The following is a 21492-nucleotide window of genomic DNA, read 5'->3' as shown; positions in this document are numbered from 1 at the left end:
AGGAGCCGGGTCGACGAGGTTTGGGGCTGCGCCAGCCGGCGTGGCGCTGTCTCGCAAGGTTCGCGCCCAGCAGCCGGCCTTGTACGCATGTGCAGGTCGTGCGTCTCCGCCCTCACCGCAGCGCTACCCTACACGGGACCGAGAAACCGGAGGCCGCTTCCGCCCCTCCGCCGCGAACACCGCGCGCATGCGCCCATCACCCCGCCCGCAGCGCTTACGCGACCGTCTAGGCCCGGCGGAGCCGGTGAGCGCAGGACAGCCCCGCCTCCTCGACCCGGTGAAACGACTGCGCACGCGTAGGCCTCCAGGTCGGCCGCCAGGAGGTGCTCAAGTGCCGCTCTAGCCCGCCAGGAGCCATTTTGAGAGTCTCGCTAAGGACGACGGGATCCAGGGGCGGGGCTGGCCGGGCAAGATGGCGGCGCCCATGGAAGTGGCGGTGTGTACGGACTCCGCGGCGCAGCTGTGGAGCTGCGTGGTGTGGGAACTTCATTCGGGCGCCAACCTGCTCACCTACCGCGGCGGCCAAGCGGGGCCGCGGGGCCTGGCGCTGCTCAATGGCGAGTACCTGCTGGCGGCTCAGCAAGGCAAGAACTACATCTGCGCCTGGGAGCTGCAGCGCAAGGTGCGGGGCCTCAGCACCCGTGGGGGCCGAGGGGCAGCCGCGAGCACTCGGGCGCGCTGCAGCTAGGGTCACGGCGACCGGGGTGCTGTGTGATGCAATCGTACTGGCGGGCCGAGGGTCTCGCCCTCCCCCCGGGCTGCCAGAGCAAAGGCGCCCTGAGATTGCTAGGCGCATGCTCAGATGAAGAGCTGCGGGGCATCAGCGTTTGCACACTTCCTCGTCGAAGGAGCGCTAATTTTGATACAGAAAGGAAGATGGGGCCCGTTAGAAGTCGTGCTTTTAGACGGCCTGACAGATCAGAGCTCTTGGGTCGAGATAGACTGGTGGCCCATGCTCCCATTACCCTCATTTTGGAGGGAGGTGTTCGGGACAGGGTCTTCCTGTTAGCCCAGGCTGCCCTGGAACTTTCTCCAGACCAGGCTGGCCTCGCCTCGAACTCACAGATCCTCCTGCCTCTGCCTCCCGAGTGCTCGAATTCAAGGCGTGCGCCACCACCGCCCGGCTCTTGTTACCCTCTTAAAGGGTCACGGATCTTCACCATCAGGACTGGCTGAAGCCTGGGGGTTTTTTGTTTCTTAAATTTCTGGAACCCAGATCCTCCATGTCGGGTAGGACCCCCTACTACTGAGCCCCGACCCTGCCCTCACCGGGGATTCTGTCCACCCCACTCCTTCCTCTTGCTCTGTACTTCACCAGCCCTTCGCTCTTCCCGATGCTCACATGGCTTGTCCTGTATTCTGTGTCCCTAGGACCAACTCCAACAGAAAATCATGTGTCCTGGGCCGGTCACCTGTCTGACCACAGCACCCAACGGCCTGTATGTCCTGGCAGGAATTGCAGAGAGCATCTACCTGTGGGAGGTGAGAACAGCTTGTTACCTGTGTGTGTCCCTTGGGAATGCTGAAGAGTAACCTGTGGTTAGTGTCCAGGCTGACGGCGGCAGGTGGCCTTGGAGATCTTTTTTTTTTTTTCAACACAGGGTTTCTGTGTGTAGTTTTGGTGCCTGTCCTGGAACTCACTCTGTAGACCAGGCTGGCCTCGAACTCACAGAGATCCGCCTCTCTCTGCCTCCCGAGTGCTGGGTGGTGCACCACCACCGCCCGGCCAGCCTTGGAGATCTTACCCATGACTTCTGAGACCTAAGTGTGACATTAGGTCCTAATTCATCGTGACTGGGGTGCAGCACACACCTTATTCTGAGGTGGCCCTGGTTCTGTCCCCAACTGTGTGGGAAACCAAGAAAGAGACTTAGAACGGGGAGTGTTCTAGCTTGCTTTCTCTTGACAAAACACTGACCAGAAGCAATGTAGGGGAAGAAGCTGTCTGTTTGGCTTATTATATTATGATGTTATATTATATTACAGCGTATATTGAGGGAAGTCAGGGCAGGAAGCAGGAACTTGACAACATAACAATTAACATCCTTAGTCAACAGCCGAGAGAACGCTCCTGTGGTTAAGAACACATGTTGCTCTTACAGAGGACCTGGGTTCGATTCCCAGCACCCACATGATGGCCAACGACCATCCATAATGTCAGTTCTAGGGGATCTGACACCTTCTGACCTGGATGGGCACCAGGCATGTACCTCGTACACATATGTACATGCAGGCAAAACACTCACAAAGAAAATAAACCTGAAAAATACAGAGTTTTTAAAAACTATTGATCGGACTCCAGGACGGCTCAGCATAAAAGTACCCACTGGCTGCTCCTCAGAGAACCCGGGTTCAGTCCCCAGCACCCACATGGTGACTCACAACTGTCTGTAGCTGCAGGGAACTTAGCCCATTCATCTGACCTCTGAGGGTACCCCTAGATACACAAATTTAAAAATAAAATCTTTTAAAACATAAAACTATTGCCAGGCAGTGGTGGCACACACCTTTAATCCCAGCACTTGGGACGAAGAGGCAGGTGGATCTCTGTGAGTTCGAGACCAGCCTGGTCTACAGAGTGAGTTCCAGGACAGCCAGGGCTACACAGAAAAACCCTGCCTCAAAAACGAAACAAACAAAACCCCACCACCAACAACAAAAACAGAACCCATGCAGACCCTGTGGTAGCCAGCCGCCTTTGCCTCGTGGTCACGGCTGGAGATGCCAACGCCCTCACCCTGCTTCCCAAGGTCAGGTCAGTCTTCAGTCTTTTGTTGGCCCCAGCGGCCTGGCTCCATGTTGGGCCCAGTTAATGACCTTGGCCATGAGAGCCTGGAGGAGTCAGGGTTCTAGGCTGTGGCCTGGCCCTCGGTGGAGGGTGCTGGCTGCACGGAGCTGAGGTGGGCCATGTTTCTGCCGCTCCGGTTTCATCTTCGTCCAGACCGTCCCAGGGCCACCATGTCATTCTAAGGCCAAGATTCTGAGGCTGGGAGGCCAAGACCAGGGTTTCATGGGCCTCACAGGAGGGATCCACCTAGGTTGTGCAGCTGTCTACGAAGGGCACATCTGGACCGTCCTTTTCTGCGTTCTTGGGTTCCCTGTACGCGCACTCCGTGCGAAGGTGCCCATGTCAGGAGGGCAGCTTCAGTTGTTGGTCCTTGCCTTCCGTCCTGTGGGGCCATGTGTCTCACCGTCCAAGCGGCCGAGACTTTTATCTGCGATTGCCGCCTCCCTGCAGGGGTGCCGTAGACAGTCACCGCGCTTCCCATGGGTTCTGGAGACTGGAGCCGTGGCGTCACCCCCTGAGCCATTCCTTAGTCCTACTGTGCTTTGTGAGGCAGGGCCTCACGTAGCCCAGGCTGGCCTTGAACTCATTGTTAGCCCTAGAGTTCCAAATCCTCCTGTCACCACTACCCCAGTGCTGGGATGGCAGTGCCTGGCTGCTGTGGTGCTGGGGTGGAGCCCAGGGCTCCCATCATGCCTGTACTCTCCCACTCAGCTGCTCTCTTGGGTCCCCACCCCCAACCACTCCCGCACCCCCTAGACAGGGTTTCTCTGTGTAGCCCTGGCTGTCCTGGAACTCACTCTGTAGCCCAGGCTGGCCTCGAACTCACAGAGATCCACCTGCCTCTTCGTCCCAAGTGCTGGGATCCCCCCACTCCTCGCTGGGGGCCTCCTCTTGCTGACAGGCTGGCAGGTGGCTGCTGCCCCACACTAAGCACTCTGAACTGTGGCCACCAGGGGGCGCTGCACAGTCCCACAGACTCCTGGGCTCAAGGCTGGGGTGAGGGACTCAAGGGGGACCCGGAAGTCTCTGCACCTGTGTGGCAGCGGGAGCCTGTGGGGCTGAGGTTCCGCTGTCAGTGACAATGAGCCACAGACCCCTTGTGGTGTTGGCGTGTAGGTGGCCATGCTCCCCCTCCCCACCCCGAGTTACCCAGACGCCCAGCAGAAACAGCACCCTTGGCCTGGAGCCGGGGCCTCACCACCAGGGGCAGGGCTGAAGTCTGCCTCCCCCCAACACAGGCCCGAGCTCTCCACACTGCCCCTGCCTGTCCTGTGTTGGAATGGACAGATCCCGGCTTTAGATCCAGGTGATCCAGAGGCAGCCACACTCTCCCTGCAAGGACCTGTTGCTGTTTCCTTTGGTTTTCTAATCGGTTCTTGTGTAGCTGAGGTTAACCTCAGACTCAGCTGTGCCTCAGCCTCCCAAACCATAGGGGACACGTGCAGCAGCGACCTTCTGCTGCATTGTGATGATCTCACACATCCTGTGCCAGCAGAGGCCTCCAAGACATCCCCTGGATTAGCTGGCCTTAGACATGACCAAGCTTAGGCTCCCCTGGGGCTCAGAGGACACAGGAAACTTGCATCCCCCTTTTCTGGGTACAGGGTGGGGGCACAGCCAGTCCTGGCCAAGTGCATGGTGACGAGGATCCTTGCCTCAACCTGGTTCTGTCCACCAGTGGCCCGAGAGAAGGTGGACAGGGTTCTTGTGGAGTGGTTCAGCCTTTGTCACCCCTGACCGGTGCCTGGTCTGTCTCAGGTCTCCACTGGGAACCTCCTGGTCATCCTCAGCCGTCACTACCAGGACGTGTCGTGTCTTAAGTTCACCGGTGACAGCAGTCACTTTGTCTCAGGGGGCAAGGACTGCCTGGTGCTGGTCTGGAACCTCTGCAGGTAGGACACATGCCAGGAATCTGCACAAAAAGGCTCTGGGGGCCTCAGGGCAAGACGGGCCTGGGCTGGAAACTGTTGGGGTGTCCCATGCACGGGCTTGAGGCAGGCCAGGGACATTCTCCACGGCCTCACTGCTCCTGTCCCCAGTGTGCTGCAGGCAGACCCATCCAGGATCCTCGCCCCAAGGCATGTCTGGTCCCACCACACGCTCCCGATCACAGACCTGCACTGCGGTTTCGGAGGCCCCATGGCCCGGGTGGCCACCGCTTCGCTGGATCAGACCATGAAGGTAGCGTCCCCAGCCTGGACCCATGAATTCCTGCCAGCCACTGGCTCTCAACTAGGAGAGAGGGAGGTTGGCCTCCCCCTGTGCTGGCTGCCTCGGTTCCAGACAGCCCATAATCCCTGTGCCCGACCAAGGACACCCAGAGATGGACGGTCTAGCCTGTCTGCTGGAAATTCCCACTCGGCCACGCTGCAGTGGCCGGCTGCCCTTGGCGTTTTGGGGCTGTTTGTTTGTTACTGGCACAGTGTTAGAGATGGAACCCAGGCCTCTACCTGAGCCCCGCCCCCACCCTCTTTCATCTTTTATTTTGAGATGGTCTTCTTTCTTTCTTTTTTGAGACTGTCTCCCTGTGTAGCCACGGATTGCCTGGAGCTTGGTATATAGACCAGACTAGCCTGGAACTCAGAGACTCACCCTTGCCTCTGCCCAGGAGCACTTAACCCAGCCTTGGTGACTTAATTTCCCTGACTGGGGCTTGGGTCCTGCAGCAGCTGAGGTGCCCACACCACCAGCCAGCACAGCCTGTGCGTCTGTGGTGGGTTTGGAGGCTTGTAGCATGGGCAGGGTGGTGCCAGGGCCCTCAGCCGTCCCGGCTCCCTGGCTTGGCTGTGTGCCTGGATGCCCATGGTGCCAGGCCTTCCATCCCTGCAGCTCTGGGCCATCTCCTCGGGAGACCTGCTTCTGTCTGTCTTGTTTGACGTGGGCGTCACTTCTGTGACCATGGACCTGGCTGAGCATCATGTGTTCTGTGGCGGCAGCGATGGTTCCATCTTCCAGGTGGACCTGTACAGCTGGGTGAGTGGCCGCCAGGGGCTGAGGGGCCGTACAGTAGGTGCCCCACATCCCAGACACTGACAACTTGTCTCCACTGACAGCCTGGACAGAGAGAACACAGCTTCCGGCCCGAACAGAACACGGGGAAGGTCTTCAAGGGGCACAGGTAGTCACCTCAGCCGGGTGGGGTGGGCGCAGTCCACACCCATGCAGCACCCAACCCCACCCACCTGTCCCAGGAACCAAGTGACGTGCCTGTCGGTGTCCACGGATGGCAGCGTCCTCCTCTCGGGCTCCCAGGACGAGTCGGTGCGTCTGTGGGACGTGAAGAGCAAACAGTGCCTGCGGACCGTCACCCTCAAAGGTGTGTGCCGCTCTGGGTGAGGCAGAGCCCTGTCCCGCCAGCCAGGCCCTGATGTTGGGTTTTGGTGTGTCCCTCAGGTCCGGTGACCAATGCCGCCATCGTGCTGGCCCCGCCCAGCATGCTGAACCCTGAATTCAGGCCCAGCCTGCCCCTGCCCCACTTCAACAAGCACCTGCTTGGTGCTGAGCATGGAGATGAGGCCCAGGGTGGGGGCCTGCGCCTGCAGCTAGGGCTCCACCTGCAGGTAGGACCCACCACGAGGCCTGCATGCCGCCCACTCAGCCACTTCCAGAACATTCCATCCCCTAGAGTCCCCCTAGTGCCGGCGCCAACCTTTAATGGCCCGAGTCCTTGCCGCGAGGTCATTGACACCCACTGCCACGCCACACTTGGCACCTGTCCCCACGGGCGACTTCTGTCCAAAGGCACAGAGTGCCTCAGCCCACGTTCAGAAGGTGACTGTCATATTGCTCCCATCGTGTGACCAGGTCACTTGGTTGATGAAGAATAGAGCAGGATAGACCCTTGGGGCAGCCTGAGGTCAGGAGATGGGGAGCCTTAGAAAGCAGCTGGGCATGGGAGCTGTGAGGGGCTTCTGCCCAGCGTTCACACCCCGACCTCACTGGCACCCCACATAGGCCAGGGTGCGTCGGGCCCTTCCACAGAGGGTGGCGGACAGGGTGAGGACCTGGTGTGGCCTGGCTGCCACAGGCCCCAGCCCCCCTCCCCCGACTGTGAACCTGTGGAGGAGGCTGGCTCCCCCGGGGGCAGGCACAGCGGTGGCCATGCTACTTTGCAGGGCACTGAGCCGACCTACCTGGAGCGGCTGGAGCGGCTGCAGGCGGTGCTGTCCGGCTACATGGCGAAGGTGGGCGGGGTTCGTCCCGGCTGTGGGCGGGGCCTGGTGGGTCAGGCAGGAGCAGCCCCGCCCACACGGCCCTCTCCCTGCAGAACATGCTGGGCAATCAGATGCTGCCAGCGCGTGTGTTGGAGCTGGAGGAGGAGGTGCGCAGTCTGCGCAAGATCAACCGGGACCTCTTCGACTTCTCCACGCGCATCATCACGCGGCCCTCTAAGTGACAGAAACACTTGCCGTCGGCCTGTGGGCTGGTGTTTTAACAAAGAATGGACAAAGAAGCTGATGTCTCGACTGTTGTGTCCCTGAGGGGCCGGGGCTTGGTTGGGGGGCCTCACACCTTGGGGACATGGTGTGCACTGAGCCAGAGGACCCTGGGGTAGGGTGGGGTAGGTGAGGGGCTGACGGTGCAGAGCCCCTGCGCACAAGGGCCAGCCAGGCAGCCACCAGCCCCTCATGGGCATCCATAGCTCAGTCTCCACATACTGTCCTGGGTCTGCTGCCAGCCGTAGCCTGGAGTTCAGCCCAGATACCCACAGAACCTTCCAGAAAGCCGCACTCAACTGACAGCCCTGCCTAACGATCCAGAAAATCCGTGTGATTTAGCAGGGCTGTCTCCGCCGTAGCGCGGGTGGGAGCCAATGCTGACCTCACACCGGAACCCTGTCGCTGTGCCCTCGGGACATCCGCTCCTGGACGGCACCTGGTGGCAAGAAGTAACCATACTCTGAGGAGCCACACTTTCCTCAGTGTACCCACTGAGCTGGGTCTTTGCATTCTTGGCCCAGGTACCCTGAGCCCTCCCACCATTCCGGGGCTTGTTGAGGTTTGGGGAGAGGCCGGCACACAGGGACTCTACCAGCCATAGGTTCCCAGCTCCCCAGAGGCCTCTGGAGATTTCCTAAGACGAAGGTGAACTCAAGAGTCCCCTCCTTGGGAGTTCATGTTGCTGCCTACGCCTGGGATTGTGTGTGTGTGTGTGTGCGCGTGCCCTGCATTGCCACACACACTGCTCACCGGCTGTGGCTGGCCTGAACTCGGGATCCCCCTGGCCTAACCTCCCGTTCCCCCGATGGTGCTGCCTCCACCTGCCATGCTGACTGGCTCCTCTGGGGTCATGAGAAACAAGAGTTGTCCTTGGGACTCAGCTGTCATAGTTACCAGGCTGGTTGAATGCCAAGCTGCAGAAAGGCCCATGTTCCCAGTCTCCTGAGCACTGGGGCAGCCTGGACTAAGACCCCGCAGACCTCCTCATGTGACGGGAGAGACAGGGTGGAGGCAAAGGCCAGCACAGCCCCCGTGCCCACGGGAGGGAAGTGGACGCAGTGTGGAGGGACCTTGAGGACACAAGCCCAATGAGAAAGCTGGGCACAAAGTGCCACACACACTGCGGGACTCCGTGACATGAAATGTCCAGAACAGGGTTCTTGGGGATAAATTGGTACTTTGTGAGGCTCTCCCTATCCAAAAACAAGTCTTGCGTGCACTTCTTTTCATTCAGCTGGAGTGGAAGGTCCCACTCTGCCCTTCCGTTAGGAATGGTAGTGAATCCTGACAGGCTGCAATCCATCTGCCTCGTGTTCAGTGGACTGAACAGAACCGACGTCCAGGACTGTTTGTAGACTGAAAGAGTACCAGCTGGCATTGTGGACAAGGGCAGATTTCAGAGGACTCCAAGGGGATGAGGCTGGTGGCACTTCAGCCTCAGGGAGAGTGCCCTGAGCATCCCTGAAATGACGTGGTGGCCCCAACCCTGATGGACCCCTAACCTGATGTACCTTGGAGCCCTGGCCGAGCGCCGAGACAGCCGCCATCCTCAGAGCCAAGCCGTCTCATTAAAAGGCAGCTCAAAGTGCAGTCTGTCTTGCTGGCATTTTTATTTGCTTGATGGATGTTTTTCCTTTAATGCTGGCTCTGCAAGGAGAATGAGGATTTGGGGGTGGTGGGGTGGTGAGTGTAGATTCATTCATCAGGGCTGAGTGTTCCCTGCAGCGGGCTGCCGCCGCGCATGATCTTGGGAGAATGCCATATTTGCCCTGCCTGTGAGGACAGACCACAGATTCCCGGCAGGAGCCTCCTTGCTGGGGAAGCCTTTGGTCCCTGATCCTACAGGCCACACGAGTGGACCCCGAGTCAGTTGAGTTGGGGGACCAAGAAAACTGGGCGCTCGAGACGGTTCTGGAGTGGTGGAGGAGGGAAGTGTAAGCAATTGCTCAAGCAGTTATGGAAGGCCTGCTGTATGCAAGCCCCTGAGAGGCAGGAGTAACTGAACTGGGTCTACCCTTATCCTCCCTGAACTGAGAGGGGCCAGTGGTCCCTAAATGAGCCAATAGGAAGATGAGCCTGTGGGAGGGATGTGATGTGTATTCTGGGTTTTTCACAGCAGGGCATTTGACACTGGATCGTGAAGGTCAAAGCGTTCTGGAGGCCAGAAAGATTGCTCTGTGGTTAGTTCTGATTGCTTTCGCAGAGAACTTGACTTTGGTTCCGAGCACTCATGCTGAATGGCTCATATCCAGCTCCAGGAGGTCCAGTGGTCCCTGAGAGCACCCACCCCCACACAAGAACCATTGAACCCCAGCACTACGGAGGCAGAGCCAGGTGGATCTCTGAGTTCCAGACCAATCAAGGCTATGTGATGAAACCCTCTCTCAAATGAATATTACTACTAATAATTTTTGGTTTTTCAAGACAGGGTCTTTGTGTATCCCAGGCTGTCCTGGAACTCACTCCGTAGACCAGGGTGGCCTCAAACTCAGAGATCTGCCTGCCTCTGCCTCCGGAGTGCTGGGAGTAAAGGCGTGCGCCAATAATAATAAATATTTTAAAAGAGAACAAAAGCCCCAAAAATAGCTCAGTAGGTAAATATGCTTGCTGCCAAGTCTGAGGACCCCACTTCGATCCTCAGGACCCACAGGGAGAGACAGACCCCCAAAAGCTGTCCCCACACTGGCTGTGGAATGCACCTTCCCCCAGAAACCCAAGACAAATACAGGGTTTTTGATTTTGTTTGCTTGTTTGTTTTGTCTTTTAAGTTTGTAACTCAAGATTGCTGCCAGGGCTGGAGGGCAGATCTACCTTACAGATTTCCACCAGATGTGCCTGCCTCAGTTTCCCCCAGGGTGCACACAGTATTGAGCTAGTCGAGACTGCTCTGGGAGTTCCCGTCTGGGCCGTGGGAGGCATTACCCAGCCCTGCCCTGTGAGCCACAGCAAACCCAGGCAGCTGCCCAGCTCCTCCTTCAGTGGACGCCGGGACCCGCAGGAGGGACGGGAGCGGGCTGTCCCAGGTGTCCCTTCTCCCCGCGCACAGTGGCAACTTCGGGATGGAGTCTGTGCGTGCGCTGTGGCTCGGCCTGGCGCTGGCGCTGGGGTCCCGGGTGGTGCGCGGTCACCCTCAGCCCTGCGGGGTTGCCACGCGTGCCGGGGGCTCCGGCGGCTCCGTGAGACTGGCTGCGCTCCTGCCCCGCGCGCCCGCCGCCCGCGCCCGCGTCCTGGCCGCCCTGGCCGTCCCCGCGCCGCGGCTGCCGCACAACCTGAGTCTGGAACTGGTGGCCGTCGCGTCCCCTGCCCGGGACCCCCGCGTCGCTGGCCCGAGGTCTGTGCCAGGTCCTGACACCGCCCGGCGTGGTGGCCTCGGTAGCCTTCCCCGAGGCGCGGCCCGAGCTGCGGCTGCTGCAGTTCCTGGCAGCGGCCACGGAGACCCCGGTGCTGAGCGTCCTGCGGAGGGAGGCGCGTGCGCCCCTCGGAGCCCCGGTACGCGGCGGGCGGGCGTGGGGGACCCTGGGGCGCGGGGATGGGAAGCAACCCGGAGCCCCACACTTCTCCAGCCAGGTGATGGAGAGGACCCCTGTTCCAGCCCTTCTCTCGCAAGCACGCCTTGGCTAGGAGGGTGCTCCACTCTCCTCTCCCTGGGCTTAGCCAGTGTGGGAAATCCTTCCAGAAGTCCGTCTTTCCCTCCCAGGGGCCCTACAGGCCAGGAACTCCCTACCCACAGCTCTCTGGTGGCCTCCAGCCCCAGGGCAGCGCTGGCCACCCCCACTTCCATGTGACCCATCCTCGCTAGGTCTTCTATTATTATTTTTTAATTACTTAATGTTTTGAGACAGCCTCTCACTGTGTAGACCAGGCTACCCCTGAACTTACAGAAATCCACCTGCCTCTGCCTCCCGAGCGCTGGGATTAAAGGCGTGCGCCTCGCCCCCTGACCAGGTTGTTTCTTCAGATAGGGCCGCGTGTATCTGCAGCTGGCTCTGGGCAAGCTGGTCTCACTCCGGACCAAGGCAGGCCAACAGAAGGCCCCACCAGGGCTAGGGACCCTGGGACATGGGAGACCTGAGGTCCTCCTCACTAACCTGTCATGAAGTTTCATCCAGGGAGACCCTAGCCCCAGGGGAGGGTCAGTGACCCATGTCCCTGGGTTCCCTGTATCCCCCCAAGGACCCCTGGTCTAGTGGGAGCTCAAGACTGGAGCTGAAGCTGCCCCTGCTCTGGAATCGGCACCCACCTGTGCCTCCAGCCTCTGAGCCAGGCCTGGCTCCCCTGGGGTTGGCCAGAGAGTGGCACCCTTCTATGCTCCTCAGCAACGTGCCCCTGCTCGGCAGCACCCAGCGGTTGTTCGGTGTCTGCCAGGGCTGCTGTGTATTCCAAATGTGCAACACAAACCCCTAAGAACTTTCTGAATGTACCAAGGGACTCCTGAGCGGGTGGGGTGGGACTAGGTCAGGACTGAAATGGGAAGTGACAGAGACACAGAGAGAGACAGAGACAGAGAGAGCAGAAACCCAAGTTTGGGAGAACTCGGGAGAGGTGCAAGGTTCTCCCTGGTCTATAGAGAAGGGACAACAGAGCTGGGTCTTGAAGGATGTATAGGAGTTGATCGACGTGGAAAGGGCAGGGTATTGTAGCTGGTTGAAAGCTATATGTAAATAAAACACGGGAGGGCTGGGGACAGGGTTCTTTTGGTAAAACGCTTGTCCAGTACGCCTGAAATCCTGGGTTCCATCTCAGCGTGGCATACACTGGAAGCAGCAGTACATGCTTGTCATCTCAGGGTGACATCCCAGAGGTAGGGGGATCATGGGTCCACGCTTGTCCTTAATTATGCAGCAAGGTCACGATCAGCCTAAGGGGCCGGCAGAGCAGTACTGGGGAGCCACCGAAGGAGGCAGGGTAGGTGACATCCAGCCCTGACTGGAACCACCTCTCCCCAGACTCCGTTCCATCTGCAGCTGGACTGGGCCAGTCCCCTGGAGACCATCCTGGATGTGCTGGTGTCCCTGTTACAGGCACACGCCTGGGAGGACATTGCTCTAGTGCTCTGCCGCGTCCGGGACCCTGGTGGCCTCGTGACACTCTGGACTAGTCGTGCTGGTCAGGCCCCAAAGTTCGTACTGGACCTGAGCCGGCTGGACGGCGGGAATGACGGCCTTCGGGCCGGACTGGCCCTGCTCGGGGCCCTGGAGGGAGGGGAGAGTCTCGTGTCTGCAGCTGTCCTCCTCGGCTGCAGTGCTGCCCGTGCACATGAGGTCCTCGAGGCTGCGCCACCGGGTCCCCAGTGGTTACTGGGCACACCGTTGCCTGCTGAGGCACTGCCCACAGCTGGCCTGCCACCTGGGGTACTGGCCCTGGGAGAAATCAAACGACCCTCCCTGGAAGCTGCCGTCCACGACACGGTGGAGCTTGTGGCTCGAGCACTGGGCAGCATGGCCCTTGCACACCCAGAGCGTGCCTTGCTTCAAGCTGCGGTCGGCTGTGAGGACCTGAAACCAGTTGGATCCGAGTCGTCCGGGCACACCTTGGCTCGGTGAGTAGGGTCCAGCTTAGGGGCAAGAGGCCAGGCCCACAGCTGGCACTGCCCCCTGTGTGTCAGGGGGTGGGTGCCCCAGTAGGAATAGAACCTAGAGGGTCGGGTGGTTGTCCCTGCAGCCTCAGGACTAGAGCTCCCGTGGATTCCAGGCGGGTGCTAGCTGAGTGAGAGGCGGGTCTCTCAGATTTATGACAATCCCTACCCTTTATATTCCCCAGATTTCTGGGCAACACCTCCTTCCAGGGCCGCACAGGGGCTGTGTGGGTGACAAGCTCCTCTCAGGTGCACGTGTCTCGGCATTTCAAGGTGTGGAGCTTGCGCCGCGACCCACTGGGTGGCCCAGCCTGGGCAACAGTGGGCAGCTGGCAGGATGGACATCTGGACTTCGAGCCAGGGGCAGCGGCTGTCCGTGTCCCATCTCCATCTGGCACCCAGGTGCGGCCGAAGCTGCGGGTGGTAACTCTGGTGGAACACCCATTTGTTTTCACCAGGGAATCCGATGAAGATGGGCAGTGCCCGGCTGGGCAGCTGTGTCTAGACCCGGGCACCAATGATTCGGCCAGGCTGGACGCGCTGTTTGCAGCGCTGGCCAATGGCTCAGTACCCCGCTCACTACGGAGATGTTGTTACGGCTACTGCATCGACCTGCTGGAACGGCTGGCCGAGGACCTGGCCTTCGATTTTGAGCTCTATATTGTGGGCGATGGCAAATACGGGGCCCTGCGTGATGGACGCTGGACAGGCCTGGTGGGCGACCTGCTGGCTGGCCGGGCACACATGGCTGTGACCAGCTTCAGTATCAATTCGGCTCGCTCCCAGGTGGTGGATTTCACCAGCCCATTCTTCTCCACCAGCCTGGGCATCATGGTGCGCACACGGGACACAGCCTCGCCCATCGGGGCCTTCATGTGGCCCCTGCACTGGTCCATGTGGGTGGGCGTCTTTGCCGCCCTGCATCTCACGGCGCTCTTCCTTACCCTGTACGAATGGCGAAGCCCCTATGGGCTCACGCCACGCGGCCGCAACCGTGGTACTGTCTTCTCCTACTCCTCCGCACTCAACCTCTGTTATGCCATCCTCTTCGGACGCACGGTCTCCAGCAAGACGCCCAAATGCCCTACCGGACGCTTCCTCATGAACCTCTGGGCAATCTTCTGCCTGTTGGTGCTGTCCAGCTACACGGCCAACCTGGCTGCCGTCATGGTTGGGGACAAGACCTTTGAGGAGCTGTCTGGAATCCATGACCCCAAGGTGGGGGCTGGGAAAGCTGAGGGGTCAAGGGTTGTGGCCAGGGTGGGATGGGCACTGCGTTCAGCAGGAACTGCGGGTGACTGTCTCCAGCACACGCCCTTCTCTGGAGACTCACTTAATTGCAGTGCTGGAAATGGAATCCATGTCCTTGTCCCATGCCGGGTATAGACTAGACCCCAGCCCCTCACTGGGGGATTCTGGGCGGGGCTCCACCCTGACCACGCCCCCAGCCCCTCACTGGGGGATTCTGGGCGGGGTTCCACCCTGACCACGCCCCCAGCCCCTCACTGGGGGATTCTGGGCGGGGCTCCACCCTGACCACGCCCCCAGCCCCTACCTGGGGGATTCTAGGCTGGGGCTCCACCCCTGACAAGGCCTCCATTTTTAAGCATCAGTTCTTTAAAAAAACTGCCTCCCGCTGCAGGGATGACAGGCATGCGGAAGCACATCTGGCTTTATTTTTACCTTTCATGTTTTTGGAGTTCATGGTATGTCTCACAGCTCCTTCCCTCTTTGGAATCTAGCTGGTCGTGTCCTACTGACCACCCCCCCTCCCCCCCCACACACACCCAGCCTTGGCTACCCCTGCAACTAGGTGCTGCCCAATGCTCCAGCCACTGAACTGGTTTATGGCCGTGGCCAGGTGAGGGCTGGGAATGGGGGTGAGAGCAGAGAGAAATGGCGTGTCTCTGGGGTCCAAAAGTGGAGCATCTGTGGAGCTGATGGTACTGAATCTGAGCTCAGTGAGAAGTACCCAGTCTAGTAGGCCCTGGTGGGCACCCAGGCTGCCTCCTGATCACTCTCCTCCTCCTCCACAGCTGCACCACCCTTCCCAAGGATTCCGCTTTGGCACTGTGTGGGAGAGCAGCGCAGAGGCCTACATCAAGGCGAGCTTCCCGGAGATGCACGCACACATGCGGCGCCACAGCGCACCCACCACTCCACACGGAGTGGCCATGCTCACGTGAGTCTGTGGGGCACTGTGTGGCGTTGGGGGGCTGCCTACCACTCAGGGCCTGCTGACCTTACACGATCCTGCCCCACAGGAGTGACCCACCCAAGCTCAACGCCTTCATCATGGACAAGTCGCTACTGGATTACGAGGTATCCATTGATGCAGATTGCAAGCTGCTCACCGTGGGCAAACCCTTCGCCATCGAGGGTGAGTGCGTAGTGGGGTTCCGGGGACCCCAGCTGTGGGTGCACGCAGCTCTCGTGGAGCCACCTCCCACCCGGTTCAACCTCTCCAGGCTATGGCATAGGGCTGCCCCAGAACTCGCCGCTCACCTCCAACCTGTCGGAGTTCATCAGCCGCTACAAGTCGTCAGGCTTCATTGACCTGCTCCATGACAAGTGGTACAAGATGGTGCCTTGCGGGAAGCGGGTGTTCGCCGTGACGGAGGTGGGCAGGCGCCGAGACACAGGGTGGGGAGCTCTGGCTACGCTTGCGTGCATTCCTGCTCACCCTACACAGCCCCAGCACCCCTTCCTTCAAGAGATCTCCCTGCCCAGCTGCCCCGCCCCGGGGTCCACATCCCGACGCCATGTGGGGACCTTGTTGCCGTCCGCAGACGCTGCAGATGGGAGTCTACCACTTCTCGGGGCTGTTCGTGCTGCTGTGCCTCGGGCTGGGCAGCGCACTCCTCAGCTCTCTGGGCGAGCACGTCTTCTACCGCCTGGTGCTGCCGCGCATCCGCAGGGGCAACAAGCTGCAGTACTGGCTCCACACGAGCCAGGTGAGGTGGCAGGAGCAGAGGAGGGCGGGGCGGCGCAGAGGGCGCCCAGGCGCCCACTGACACACTTGTCTGTCCCTAGAAGATCCACCGAGCCCTCAACACTGGGACGCCAGAGGGGCAACAGGGGAGTGCGGAGCAGGAGCGCAGGTGAGCACGCGGCAGGGGCGGGGGTCCCGGGCGAGGACCAGGCCGGCTGTACCGGCCACCGCCTCCTTCTCTCCGTCCTAGCGGCCCCGGGCCCGAGGAGCAGCCGCGTGCAGCCGAGGGAGCAGGGCGCTGGAGGCGGGTGCGCAGGGCGGTGGAACGGGAGCGGCGCGTGCGCTTCCTGCTGGAAACCGGGGAGGCCGGCGGGGAACCGAGGCTCTGCTCCAACGGGCCCGGGCCGCAAGCCGAGCTGCGCGAGCTGGAGCTGCGGATCGAGGCGACGCGGGAGCGGCTGCGCAGCGCACTGCTGCGGCGAGGGGAGCTGCGGGCCCGGCTGGGGGACGGCGCCCGGCTGCGGCCACTGCGCCTGCTGCAGGTGCCACCCGCGGAAAGCTGAGGGACCACGCGGCCGCACTGTCCACGACAGTTTATTCTATATACAAACACGACTCTGTACACTGCAATTAAATAGCGTAGAACGTGCGCCCCGCGTCCTGAGCCGCCACCTGCGAGTCCGGGCTTGGGCGCTCGGCCCGCGCGGGCGCCGTGTGGAAGGCACTGGGGAGCACCAGGCGGCCGGCGGCCACGCGCCCACCGCACCTCGCTGCCCTGTCCCGGCCGCGTCCAGAACCTTCGCCGCCAGCCCCTCTCCCTGCAGACCACAGCGCTCTCGGGCTCCGGCCGCGGCCCCCGCCGGGAGCCGGTGACGGCTGGCTTTCAGGACCCGGCAGGCGCGGGCGCATCCTCCGGAGGGACCCCGGGGTCGGGGCGCGCGCTGTCCGGGGTGCTGGGGGCCGCCGGCCGCCGCTCCAGCAGCGAGGCGCTCAGCCCCGACAGGAAGGAGGCGTCCGAGATGATGGCGGCCGTCTCGGCCACCCAGCCGAGGTCGCTGCCCGACACCGAGGCCGCGGCGCCCAGCGAGCCGGGCCCGGGTGCCCCGCCGGCGGGCGCGGAGCTGGAGCCGGGGCCCAGCGCCAGCTGAGGGCTGGGGTCGGGGGCGGCCGGGGAGCCCGAGTTGTTGTTGAGGTCGTCGGGCAGCGCCGTGGGCGTCCCGGGGCCCAGCTGCGGCATCTGCAGCAACATCTCCTGGATGCGGATCTGCTGCAGGATGGCCGGCAACTCGTAGTGGTGGAAGAAGTAGATCATGGAATGCTGCGGGGTCAGGAGAGGCCGTGAGGCCGCCCGCCCGGCCGCCCGGCCGCAGTGAGGCCACCGGCCTGGGGACGCGGGGAGGGGTGGGGGCCTCACCTGGATGAAGAGCCAGGAGGTGACCAGGGCCAGGCTGCTGTACTGCCCGTTGAAGCGGTAGTGGTAGGCGTAGAAGGCGAAGTGGTACAGGTAGAAGAACCTGCGGGGCGGGAGAAGCTGCCCTGCCAGACAGGCCCCGCCCCCGGTCCCCGCCCCGCCCGGTCCCCGGCCCCGCCCCTCCCAGTCACCGCCCCGCCCCTCCGGTCCCCGACCCCGCCCCTCCTGGTCCCCGGCCCCGCCCCTCCCGGTCCCCGCCCCGCCCCTCCGGTCCCCGACCCCGCCCCTCCCGGTCACCGCCCCGCCCCTCCGGTCCTGGTTCCCCGCGCCCCGCGCACCTCAGCCAGTGCCGCTTGCTGGTGTTGGTGTGGCAGCAGATGGCGTCGTACTGGTCGGCCAGCCACACGATGAGGATGATGTAGAAGGCCGTGGTGGTGTCGTTGAAGAACTCGGACATGATGGCCTCCATCCCTGCGGGGACACGCGGCGGGGTTGGCGCGGGCGGGGCGGGGCGGGGGCGGGGGCGCGGCGGGGGTCCTCACCGACGAGGGCCAGGATGACGGTCAGCAGGGGCGCTGCGGGGAAGGCGATGGCCATGTTCATCTCCAGCATCTGCAGCAGGTCCACTGCGGGCACAGGGCGGCCGCCCGTGAGGGCCTGGGGAGAGCCCGCCCCACCCCCGGCCGGCCGGGACTCACCGATGAAGACGAAGATCTGGTGGTGCGAGTAGCGCAGCAGCATGGACACACTGAGGGTCTGCGGGCGGGCGGCGCGGGGCAGGGTCAGGGGCAGCCCGGCCGAGCCCAGCCCGCAGGCGCTCCCCGGGGCCAGCCACTCCCTCACTCACAAAGATGACCATGATGACGAAGGCCGCCAGGTAGGACGTGCGCGCCATCCACATGCTGACAAAGCGGTAGTGCTCCCCGGACACCACGTTCCTCAGGAAGCCTGCGGAGGCGGCGGCGGCCGTGAGCAGGGGCAGCCGCCGCGCCCCGCCCCGCCCGCCCGCCCCCCTCCTCCCGGAGCCCACCCTTGTTCTCCTCGTTCTCCGCCAGGCCCTTCACACTCGACATGAGGATGTCATCGTAGCCCAGGAACTCGTCCAGCAACAGGCGGCTAAAGCGGTCCCCGAAGCACTGGTCGCGCGTGGGGTCTGTGAGTACACGGGGCGGATACTGATCCCGGGGGCCAGGGAGCCCCCGCGGGCGGGCGGTCCCCGGCCCAGCCGCAGCCGCCCAGGACGCCCGGGGCCTCACCTAGGGTGACCACCATGACGGGGATGCTCAGGCGCTGGCGAGTGGCCTGCGACAGCCGCAGGAAGCCGTATTCCAGGGAGTACTCCACAATGTACTCGTCCTGCGGCCACACTGCAGAGACAGGGACACAGGGTCAGCTGGCCCCACCCTCAGCACAGCCCGCCACCTTCCCCGCCGCCGCCGCCGGGGACCACACACCTTTTGCCGGCGTCTCGGGGAACGGGAAGTCCTGGCTGTCGTTCAGGGCATCTGTGCCACCTGGCGGCTTGAACACCTTGGGCTCGATGTCCAGCTCAAACTGCAGGCACAGGGACCAAGCTATCAGGGAGCCTGCAGGGGGCAGTCCCCAGCGCCCACTGGGTGGGTGACCCACCGCTCACCTTGATGGAGCTATTGGTGAACATCTCCACAGTCAGCTCCTCCTCCTCCTCCTCCAGCTCCAGGCCCCCTGGCTCCAGCTCCAGGCCGCTGAGGCCCCCCTCACAGAACTGCAGGACCACGGGTGCCCGGCTTGAGTTGTGGCGCACCTCCACCCTCAGAACGCCCTCCCGCGGCCATCGATCTCGAACATGCTCCAAGCAGTTGATGGGCGACCGGGAGAAGACAATGTGTATATAGGCCAGCACAAAAAGCACAAACAGGGCCTGGGTGTGGGGAGAGGGCAGTCAGCAGGGCAGAGGGACACCCATTCTCTCCCAGACAGGGTGGCCCTGGCTGCCTGTGCTTGCTTGGGGCCCAGCTGGCCCAGGTCCCCACTGCAAGGGTTCTCTGTACCCGCTCCAGCAGTTTCGTGGACTCAAAGCTGCCTTTGGGGACCCCAACCCTACTGCTGCTCACTGACAGGGCCCTGATCTCACCGCCTAAGGACAGCCATTGTCCCCAGCAAGGCACCTCTGCCCTGTTCCAGGGACCTGCCCTGGTGGGGCCCAGGCACCTCAGCAGGACCAGGCTGCCCTGCCTGGCAAATGTAGCCTCACCTGGAAAGGGATAATGGCCACTCTTGCTGGTAACCCTGCACCCAGGAAACCCTGGGCCATGTTGGGGACTGGGGTAGCTCTTGGCATGGAATGGGTGGAAGGCAAGGACTCTGCTCAACACCCTCAGGGCCCAGGATGCCCTGCTGAGACCACCCCAGATGTTCAAGTACAGGTTAAGAAAGGAAAAAACAAAAACGTACGGGCCATGAGACGGCTCAGTTAGTACAGGTGCTTGCCACTAAGCCTGGACACCTGAGTTCGATCCCCAGGACATACACACAAGATAGAAGGAGCAATCTGACACCTGCAAGGTGTTCTGACCTCCACATGCACACTGCGGGATGCATGCTCCCACATCCATATGTATTCACACACAATAAACAAATAAAATACAATTTTTGTTGTTTTTTGTTTCCTGAGGCAGGGTAGCCATGGCTGGCCTAGAACTCACTCTGTAGACCAAGCTGGCCTGGAACTCAGAGATCCGCCTGCCTCTGCCTCCCAAGTGCTGGGATTAAAGGTGTGTGTCACCACCACCTGGCTACCAATTTTTTAAAAGTCACAGATTACTTAATATTACTTATTGACCTCAAATACCCCTATGCTGGAGCACAATCACTCAAGAGGTCCAACCTCCCCTTTCTCTACTGTGTGGGTGACTGTGGGTTGTGATCCCTTGTGGGGGGGGAGGGGGGGTTGAACAACCCTTTCACAAGGGTTACCTAAGACCACTGGGAAATGCAGATACTTTTCCATTACAATTCACGACAGTAGCAAAATTACAGTTATGAAGTCACAACAAAACATGAAGTTACCACAACATGAGGACTGTATTACAGGGTCGCAGTATCAGGAAGGTTGAGAACCACTGCCCTAACCCTATCAGATGGACGTTAGGGATGTCCTACATGTGCCATGCGCTCTGTGGGCCTGTCCAGGGTAACCCCTCCTCTACGGCCTCTACTAACGCCTTACCTTTCCACCACATCCCTGCTGGCCAGTACAGACCCGTCTGTCTACAGATCCATGAGAACCAGGATAACCCTGGCCCGATAAGGTGGTATTGAGGGTTGGGTGATGGAAGTCACCAGAGCCATGACAGTCTTGGACAGCCTTGAATGTCCAATGTATGCACTCAAATCCCTACACTCTTCAGGGACGAGACTGGACTCCCCAGCTCTAATCCCAGGAGACTCTACCACGGCAAGCAGAACAGTACCCTCCCCATCTGCTGTGGTAGCAGCGCAGGGGACATAAGGAACCTGAGGCCAGAACCAGGCAGGACCTCCCTTCTGCAGTCTGGAGACAGAGCTGGGTCAACAAAGCACCCAGCCCTCCTAGTACTGACCTGCGGGGATGCAGAGCAGGCGGGGGGGGGGGGGGCCTGGGATTGAGACCAAGGCTAAAGTCCTGAGCTAGCCACACCTAAAGCCGACACCCACCGCTGTGAACTGCGAGCCTCTCCTGGGCACGAAATGGATTTCTGTATCGAGTGTCATGAAGTCTGCCACCCCAGGCTGAGACTGGAGGCGGCGGCTCCTGCCAGCCAGGCCCAAGCCTGGGAGCAAGCAGGTCTAGAGGCAGAGGGAGGTGGCCACTGCACAGGTGGACATATCCTGGGTCCTCTTCCCACCACAGCTACTCTGGCCACTCAAGTCCCCACCTGTCACTGAGCTAGTGTCTAGCATCCCACTCAGGCCCTGGGGCTACTCCTCCGCTCATCTGCCCACTCTGTGCCACAGAAACAGGCACTCAGCTTGGTCACACTGGCCTGGGAGGGCAGCATGCTGTCACCTCCTGCAGATACCTCAGTGCCACCACCCAGGGTTCTCAGGACATCCCATACCCTATGAGCAGGTGGGTGTCTCACTGTCACCCCAGTCTGCTGTCTGGGGCTGCCAGCCTACCTGCCCAATGGGAAGACAGGCCTGTGGTGGGTACAGAACACCAGCCTCAGCCGGGATTCCAAGATCCCGGGCCACCAAAGGTCTCCACTGAGAGCAGCGCCTTGAGCTGCTGCTGGAGCTGGCCCTTCACACCTGCCCACATCCGAAGGCACCACGCAGTGTCCCTCCACCCCACGGTCACCCACGCGATATGCTGCTTAGCCAGGC

At 61.4% G+C, this 21492-nt stretch overlaps 3 protein-coding genes across 5 annotated transcripts in view; 2 read left to right on the top strand and 1 right to left on the bottom strand.

Annotated features, from left to right (window-relative positions):
* Window positions 1-300: 300 nt before the first annotated feature.
* On the top strand, window positions 301-7246 carry Wdr18 (WD repeat domain 18). The gene is made up of 10 exons (XM_052747277.1): window positions 301-622; window positions 1372-1482; window positions 4547-4680; window positions 4828-4969; window positions 5618-5761; window positions 5842-5906; window positions 5980-6104; window positions 6182-6348; window positions 6904-6972; window positions 7056-7246. Exons 1-10 carry the CDS (start codon window positions 413-415, stop codon window positions 7182-7184), a joined length of 1296 nt encoding a protein of 431 aa, XP_052603237.1. The 5' UTR covers window positions 301-412; the 3' UTR covers window positions 7185-7246.
* A 2767-nt stretch (window positions 7247-10013) lies between these two features.
* Grin3b (glutamate ionotropic receptor NMDA type subunit 3B) lies at window positions 10014-16383 on the top strand. The gene is given in 10 exon segments (XM_052747302.1): window positions 10014-10538; window positions 10540-10716; window positions 12174-12766; window positions 12988-14020; window positions 14839-14984; window positions 15067-15182; window positions 15271-15422; window positions 15592-15756; window positions 15836-15903; window positions 15985-16383. Coding segments are annotated over 10 exon segments (3015 nt in total). The 5' UTR covers window positions 10014-10286; the 3' UTR covers window positions 16298-16383.
* A 110-nt stretch (window positions 16384-16493) lies between these two features.
* Window positions 16494-21492, bottom strand: part of Tmem259 (transmembrane protein 259) — a 6644-nt gene continuing 1645 nt past the window's right edge. Inside the window, exons 2-11 of one of the 3 annotated variants that reach the window (XM_052747270.1) lie at window positions 18782-19045; window positions 18600-18699; window positions 18402-18512; window positions 18176-18298; window positions 17993-18093; window positions 17844-17901; window positions 17688-17771; window positions 17484-17616; window positions 17149-17248; window positions 16494-17052 (exon numbers count right to left, since the gene is read on the bottom strand). In XM_052747270.1, the coding sequence (XP_052603230.1) occupies window positions 16618-17052; window positions 17149-17248; window positions 17484-17616; window positions 17688-17771; window positions 17844-17901; window positions 17993-18093; window positions 18176-18298; window positions 18402-18512; window positions 18600-18699; window positions 18782-19045 (1509 nt within the window). In that variant the 3' untranslated portion in view covers window positions 16494-16617. Of the gene's footprint in view, window positions 17053-17148; window positions 17249-17483; window positions 17617-17687; window positions 17902-17992; window positions 18094-18175; window positions 18299-18401; window positions 18513-18599; window positions 18700-18781; window positions 19046-21492 lie in introns of all 3 variants that reach the window. The other 2 variants (XM_052747271.1, XM_052747269.1) reach the window with 2 other exon arrangements.

Source organism: Peromyscus californicus, unplaced genomic scaffold (genome assembly GCF_007827085.1).
Source record: "Peromyscus californicus insignis strain IS unplaced genomic scaffold, ASM782708v3 Scaffold_1__1_contigs__length_55948999, whole genome shotgun sequence".
NCBI classification, from domain to species: domain Eukaryota; kingdom Metazoa; phylum Chordata; class Mammalia; order Rodentia; family Cricetidae; genus Peromyscus; species Peromyscus californicus.
The sequence above is the reverse complement of the archived record's forward strand: the minus strand, read 5'-3'. Positions and strand labels throughout refer to the sequence as shown.

Bases quoted from the DNA above. Each gene is read 5' to 3' on its own strand.
- Wdr18 (XM_052747277.1), top strand. From the start codon at position 413: ATGGCGGCGCCCATGGAAGTGGCGGTGTGTACGGACTCCGCGGCGCAG. The intron at 4,681-4,827 runs GTAGGACACATG...TCCTGTCCCCAG, and splicing joins CTGGTCTGGAACCTCTGCAG to TGTGCTGCAGGCAGACCCAT. The intron at 6,349-6,903 runs GTAGGACCCACC...GCTACTTTGCAG, and splicing joins AGCTAGGGCTCCACCTGCAG to GGCACTGAGCCGACCTACCT.